Below are 7,524 nucleotides of genomic sequence, written 5' to 3'. Positions count from 1 at the left end.
GATGCGATTTTTTTCTGGGATATCGTGTATTTATCTGTATACCTGCATATGTGGATGCACGCATCACGCATGTGCACGCCAGTGCACGCGTCCATCGCGCCTGCACATATGTGGCGAATGAAGCGCTCTCCCGCGGCAAGGCGGGTAAGGCAATCGTAGCTCACTTCACGTTCAGGCAAAAAAACGTCCACGCTTCAATTCCACCTGATCAGATCTGATACTTTAGCAAATATCATATATTTGATTGATCTAACAAAAAAAATCTAATAAACAAAATTGTATATATATATATATGTATCTATATGCGCGATTTGTACAGAACATGAAATTAAATGGTCTCATTTAGGGTCTATTTTCTATTGCTAAACTGGCTGCGCTAGTTCCGAGTTTATCTTTTTTACTCCACATTGGAAGGAAAAAGATAAGCTCTGAACTAGTGTAGCTAGTTCAACGACATAAAACAGACCCATTGTTTGTTAGCTTATCGTGCGACGTGAAGTTAGGTCCGAACGATCGAAATGGCGTTCATCGGAAGCCGAAGCGGCAATTTAAAAGAAAAAAAGATGAAATGACTTTGAAGTGGGCCACATGAAATCGATTGTCCTTCGGTTAGTCGTGTAAGGAACGATCGCTATTGTTAATTGTGAGAAGAAATCACAATAAAATTATTACATTTACAACTTTATTAGCATAACACGTCTCAATGAGTTAGGTTTTTTTTTTCCTCAGATTCGGATCCTTTTTTCCCTTCCGCGACATTTAAAATAGTATACTTTTGTACTTACGCTTTTTTTTTTCTCTGTACAGATGTGCACAAACAAGAGAAAGAACCTGCTTAGAATAATCTTATCTGACTGATGAAGTTAATCGAGTTCAGAGTGTCCGATCATCGTCACAATTTATTATTGTAAATGTTATTTACACATATACCTAAGCTTCAAACAGCTTCGTAACGTTTTTTTTCTGTTATCTTCCTTTTTTTCTTCCGTCTCTATGATGGACATGAGGTGACTCTTTTGGCTGCGATAATTTCTTTAATTGTATAACAAATATAGTAAATAACTAATATTAGTTCGTAATTAAGAATATGTGAACGCATAAGTGTAACATAGTAATATGAGTGTAGACTCATTCGTTCTGTCTTCCCTCTCTGCGCATCACGTTTCTCACTTTTTTTTTCGATTTATAATAGAATACATATATGTATACATATCCGTGTGTTTATATATATTTATTTATATATATAACCTAAAATTCAATGTGTCAATGTGTGTTCGAGATATTAAATCGTTAACTTCGCACAAGATCGACTACATCTTCAAAAGGGAAGTCTCTCTCTCTCTATGTATACATATACATATATATGTCAAACTTAGCATGTCCTAAGTAGATGATTTATTTAGGATGCGTTTTCTTAAATAGAAATCGATCCTCCCTATTAAAAGTTTCTTACATCTTTACGCATGGCAAGTGATCAAACCTGCCGATGTATGTGTGTGTGTTGTAAGGAAGGACTCTTCTTTTCCAAATGTCGTATAAAACTTATAAAACAGAAAGTGCGTTTAAAATTTACGCCTAAAAAGAGATATTATACATGTTCGCGCGCGTATCGATGCTACATCCAGCCTCCTTTAGGCCTTTAACGCGACATCGAGATCAAGATCGATACCGCAGCCCACGTTCCATTACTTTTGTGTACAGCAAAATTTCTCCTTCTTTCGGTAATTATCGTCGATTCGAATTTAAGCAGATTGAAACTGTAACTTGAAGTATATATACTCTTCCGTTCTACGCTTGCTGGTCCGCCTAAACTCTTTCCGTCTCAATCTTCTTTATATAGTCTTCCTGTCATCTTTATGGATTCGAAATTATTAACAAGTTCAGAGACTATGCTCCACTCTTCACAGATCGTTTGTCCGCTGGCCTGGTGTCTCGGACTAGTTACAGACAAATGGCTTTCCACAAGTACAAAAAAGGATCGTTATCTATTTTTTTTTCTTCTTCATACATCATGCAACTTTTTCATGTGTACGATTATGTGCCAATGCGTAATTGTGACGTTCAAGTCACGAGAGGAATTTTTAGATAATATTACGTATCTCATTTCTGTAACGGTGTACTGTATTATGCATTAATAATGTTACCACTAACGCAAGATTCTCGATAGTAATATTTTTTGTTTTAGTTAATGTAGCTTTATCTGTAGTAAATGTACTGATGGTGACGGTAATGGTGGGATGTTGTATAGTCAACAGCTGAAGCTACCTATCCCAAGGAAGGAAAGTCATTCTCGTCGTCTACCTTCGGAGCGTTCTGACGACTTCGCGGCGACCTCTGCTCGTTCTGTGGCTACAAACAGAAAGCACAGATTATTTTTACATTCTCTTTCTCTTTCTTTTTAAAAATGTTGTATAATTAAAAAATGTAGAAATCTTTATATGTATATAATGTGGGATACCCACGCGTGTATCACCGTCTCTGGGAGCACCACCACCACCACCACGATTCCCAAATCCACGTCCGCCGTTCATGCGATCGCCACGACCGCGGCCACCTCGACCGCGACCACCGGCACCGCGTCGTGAGTCATTGAATTGGATCTCGATGCCTAACACACGTTTTTGCCTGCCAACGCGCTGAGGATACTCCGCAGCCGCGTCGTAGTCCTCCTCCTCTTCTTCCTCTTCTTCGGTACCCTCCTTCTTCTTCTCAAGAGCGTACATTTTCTTCCAACGCGACAGATCCTCACCTTCGCCGGCCTTTCGCAAATTGTATTGAGGCTTTGCTCTATTACTCCGCAGAGCTTTCCATTCGTCCAGGGTGAGTTCGCGCGTTTCTTCCTCGGCCGGTTTCTCCTCAACAGTCGCATCCGCGGTTGTTTCTCCATTCTTAACCTCGGTTGGCGCTTGAGGATCAGCTTCCGGCTTATCATTGGCCCAATCTTGACTATCTTGATTCAGGCTCTCTCTAAAAAAAGACATAAAAGAATAAAGGTCAAGATATATTATCATTTTTATTCAAAAGCAACTATTGCGGGAAACGCGAACTACCTTGAATTACTTACTCTATTTCGTCATTATGAGTACCCCAGTTATGGCTGCCAGCACCATCTTTTTTATCCACTGGTTTAATTCCACTGTTAATAGACAAATGTGGAATAGGCTTTAAAATTATAGTGCACCAATCAAGCTACGTAGCATTACACTGTTACATAATTAACCCTCCGTTTGTATATGTGGGTCTACGGCGTCCGAGCCAAAATGATATCGAGCAAACTGTAAAACTTGCAAGCCTGCCAGAAAATATTAAATAAACGATGTTTATCAAAATAACTATAAAATCGTCATCAACTACAACATGGACAGACGTTTTGTGAATTTTTTCAGATTTTCTAAAATACTTTAAAGTAAGGAAAAATAGCGTCAAATGTGACAGACCCACGTATACACTCCGAGGGGGCAAAAAAAAAAACATACAGACGGAGGGTTAACAATGCGTGCCTCATTACAAATGCTTCTGTTGAGAACTTATCATTCCTGTTTATTTACATGATTAATGTAAAAAAATTAAATTATTCGACAAGCTATCTGTGAGCATTCACCATCGTGTGTGTAACATAAAAATATAATACCACAACTAGAAAGAAACAAACAAAATTAAGCATAAAAATACAAATACAAAGCAGAGTGGGAATGAATTCAGACTGCATTTGTCGGTGCTCTGAAAAGAATACGATTGAACGTAACAATAACCTTGATACAGTGCACACACCGAGGCGAGCATTATTATATAGAGAGATATTCGAGTGTAATGTCTCTGTGTGTATGCATTCGCGCGCGTGTGTGCGTGCGCATTTTGATACTTACGTTTTATCAGAACCGGACTGACGATCGAACTCGCGTTTGCCGCGATTATCGAAGCCGCCGCGTCCACCACGAGGGCCACCACGTCCGCGACCCATGCCACGCATACCACCGCGGCCACGGCGCTCCCCATATTCGCCGCGTTGAGTCTCGGTCGAGTTTCGGAACTCGCGGGTCTCGCGGGTCTCACGGCCTTCACTGAAATGAAACGGAATATGCAACTGTTACGAATGCGAAAAAATATTTCAAGTTTATAGGAATCTGGACAATTAAAAATACTGATGGACCTGCCATCGCGCTATCCATATTTCGCTCCTGCTGCATATACATGATGCATAAAATTTGCTCGAGCATTTAATCGAAACAGTGCTATCGTGTTATCATGTTTATGTATCTGACATACACGTATACATATATAGCGCGCGCGCGCGCATGTATGTCTTGGAACTATTTCTTGTTTTTAAGATTTTAGTAACTCGGGAAGCTGGATAGCTCGGTGACAAAGCAGTCGTTTGTTAATATAAAGATCCGAGTTCGATCCCCAGGTCCGGAATCCCACATAAGGGCAAGTTACAGACAATTGGCTTTCCACGGATACAAAAAAGGATCGTCTTATCTATTTGTTTTTCTCCTTCATTACGGAATGTTTCATTTACAATTATATGCCAATGCGCAATTGCATAACATGAATTCACGTAATAGAAACAAAAACAAATCGAAAGAGACTGGAAAGTACAAAATCTTGTCGCGAGTAGTTCTATATAAAGTGTGGTATACATTGTTTCAGTTGGAAATTTGTCATATTAGAGAAAGAAAATACTTCAATTTTCGTAAATTCAATATTTCGTTACTTACATAAATAATGAAATGTATTATTTACATAAATAACGAAATGTATTAGAAGGTGACAAATATTTCAAGACAAAACGATCAAAGTACGATCATATAAGATTATCTTAATATCTTTGAATATCTTATCTTGAAACTAATAAGATAATCTCAATTAACATATTTCTACATGCTTCTTACATTATCAATTAGATAAATGTATGAAATTCAACTATTAAAATTAAGTAAAATTACCCAGGAGGTCCTCGTCTGAACTCTCCTTGTCCGCGCAGCGTCCTTTCTCCGTCTTCCCGGTTACGCCTGTTGTTCCGTTCCTCCCGGGATTCTCCGGAGAATTTGACGTTGCGGTCGCCTCCGCTCGCTCTTGGCTGCGCAGGCTTCTTATCGGCTGAGAACATTAACACACAAATGTAAGAGTGCTTGTTCTTCATAACCAAGTACTGCTCTCAAGTGAGAGAATTTCAATTAAGCATGTTTCTACATGCTTCCAACCTTATCAATTAGATAAATGTATTATATTCAACTTTAAATTCATATTAAAATTAAATTAAATTACAAGTGCACTTTGATGCACTATTTCAAAAGAAAAAGACAGAATTATGTTTATGTATCTTGGAAGAAAAACGGTTAAAATTTACAATTTGCTAATAAGAGCCGCAAACATGGTTCTTGGTTATATAAAAAAAACTTCCATTGGGAAGACTGTGTCCTTTCATATCCTTTAACTAATCTTTCCTTAAGAGATGGGTTTTAAAATTAAAACAGTTGATTTTTTTTCCACAATTAAAACGCAAGTACACAAAGACTGGCAATGGACATTAGACTTTCTATGGTGGTTAACCGTGCACGTTGTCCTTATCTACACATGTTGTTCATAAATTCAATATCACATACAGAGATAGAGATATCGCGCTTAAAGCAACAGAACTGGATCTGGCGATATACACCTGCAATCATTCTTAAGACATCTCGATGCAGATATTGCCATGTGAGAAGCATACCTGGAGAGAGTTCGCGCACCGGATTTTGATTTCGATCGTGTACCGAGGTCCCCGCGCGCGGGTCATATAAGACCGTCACGGAACCGGCAGGCGCGAGCCTATTTTTAAGGCGCACAAATCATTTTTAGAAAATTTGGTGCCGGACACGGCGGACGGTCGCTTCCGCGGAAGGTGCGGCGTCTCGTTCGCGGCCAGGCCACTCGCCGAATCGCGGCGTGGAGCCTGGGATCGATCGGGAAGGCGGGCGACGACGGAGACGTCGGACGGAGGGACCGGGCGCGCGAGGAACGTCGGCGTCGGGGAAGATGGTCGAGCACATGGGTGCCGGACGGCCATGGCGCGCACACGAGGCCGGAGGCGCCGCACGCCGCACGCCGCACGGGCCGGGAGGGAGGGGGCTAACCTTGATCCTTTTTGGCCTCCTGCGCCTTCGACGGCGGCTGCTGGGCGTCCTTGATGACGCGGCTCTTCTGCGTCTTGTTGTTGGCGGTCTTCTGACCGTCCTGCTGTTGCTGCTGCTGCTGCTGCTGCGGTTGCTGCTGCTGCGGTTGCTGCTGCTGCTGTTGCTGTTGATGCTGCTGCTGCTTAGTCTTGTTCTCCTTCTCCGAGATCCTCTCCTTCTTCTTCGCTTCCTTCTCCTGCTCGCGCACTTTTAGCACCTCCAGAGGGTCCTCGCCCTCGTCGAGCGCGAGCAGGAACTTGTTCGTGACCGTAACTGTGTACTCGTTCTCCATCTTGGCTCGATATCCTCACGGCGTCGAGGATCTTGCGAAGGTTTCACGGCTACTCTTGAGCCCCTGTGTAACGGAGTCATTCACTATCCAATATGGCCGAGTCGGAGAGCCCGAGTCCACCACGAGGTCTACCCCGCTGCGGCACCGTGCGGATCCGTAGGGGAGGGGGGGGCCGAGCGAGGGGCGAGGAGGGCGGCGAGGGACCGGGCGGAATTGCCGTGCAGCGAGCGCGCCACCTCCCCCACCAGAATTACCGTGCTCGCTCGAAATAAACGTTCGCGTGCCGGTCCGCCGTCCGCGGGGACGTGGAAAAATTGCGCCGTGAATTTTCTCGCGGCCCGATCCGCCGGGTTCCGGAGCCGCGACGCTCGAGGAGACTCTCAACTGTTCGTAATCCGGCCGCCGGGCCGGAATTGCCGGAAAGTCGCGCGCGATTTCCATGAGACCGCCGACGACGGCCGACGACGGCCGCGCCACTAGTCTCGAGGAAAATTGAGGAAAATCGCCTGCGACAAACATATTACGTCTCTCTCGGTGTTTCTCGATCGCGTCTCGAGATATGAGAGACGATCGTTAAATAAATTCACTGTTCCCGTAAACGCCTGCGACGCACCCGACGCGGGCGACCGGCGAGGTGTTCCGCTTTCGTACGGCGGCGCGTGACGTCACGCGACCAATCGGCGTCGGGCGAGCGGTGTTGTCCAATCGGCGCCGGCCAATCGACGCTCACCGGAAGTCGTCGAGCGTTCTGCGACGCCACGATAGTGGATAGGCGGGTTTACAAACTCATCCGAATTACGCGGTTCCAGTAGTCTGTCAAATTAAACGAAATTTTAATTTTTTTTCTTCAATACTCCCGATCTACTCGTATTTCATGTATAGCGATTTTAATCGAGAAATCGCCTCCGCTCGCTCGCGTTTGAACGCTCATATGCCAAAGTGGAGCATCCAAGTGGCCGGAACCGCAGGCGACTGAACCTGCAGCTGCACCTGTGGCCAAGATGAGAGATCGCGACCGAACGAACGTACAGGAAGGTCAGTCAATCACGAGGTAAAGAGGTAAAGAACGCCCCGTAC

The 7,524-nt window shown here is 43.7% G+C and overlaps 1 protein-coding gene across 2 annotated transcripts; it reads right to left on the bottom strand.

Annotated features, from left to right (window-relative positions):
- Positions 1-665: 665 nt before the first annotated feature.
- On the bottom strand, positions 666-6,611 carry LOC139779233 (uncharacterized). Of its 2 annotated transcripts, XM_071717532.1 has the most exons (6): positions 6,117-6,605; positions 4,947-5,100; positions 3,867-4,061; positions 3,065-3,136; positions 2,463-2,967; positions 666-2,349 (listed from the first exon to the last, which is right to left on the bottom strand). In XM_071717532.1, the coding sequence occupies exons 1-6, from the start codon at positions 6,445-6,447 to the stop codon at positions 2,266-2,268; spliced, it is 1,341 nt and encodes a 446-aa protein (XP_071573633.1). In that variant the 5' UTR covers positions 6,448-6,605; the 3' UTR covers positions 666-2,265. The 2 variants fall into 2 exon arrangements, with proteins under 2 accessions (XP_071573633.1, XP_071573638.1); XM_071717537.1 differs by lacking the exon at positions 3,065-3,136 and having other exon boundaries at positions 6,117-6,611.
- Positions 6,612-7,524: the final 913 nt, after the last annotated feature.

The sequence above is a fragment of the Temnothorax nylanderi genome, unplaced genomic scaffold (assembly GCF_030848795.1).
Source record: "Temnothorax nylanderi isolate EJ_2023f unplaced genomic scaffold, tnyl_v1.0 TNYL_tig0006_pilon, whole genome shotgun sequence".
In the NCBI taxonomy this organism is placed as follows: Eukaryota; Metazoa; Arthropoda; class Insecta; order Hymenoptera; family Formicidae; genus Temnothorax; species Temnothorax nylanderi.
Note: the sequence above shows the minus strand (reverse complement) of the source record. Positions and strands in the feature narration are given on the sequence as shown.

Coding starts and splice junctions, on each gene's coding strand:
- LOC139779233 (XM_071717532.1), bottom strand. CDS start 6,447: ATGGAGAACGAGTACACAGTTACGGTCACGAACAAGTTCCTGCTCGCG. Junction 4,062..4,946: donor TTCAGACGAGGACCTCCTGG/GTAATTTTACTT, acceptor GTTTCATTTCAG/TGAAGGCCGTGAGACCCGCG. Junction 2,350..2,462: donor CCAGAGACGGTGATACACGC/GTGGGTATCCCA, acceptor TTCTGTTTGTAG/CCACAGAACGAGCAGAGGTC.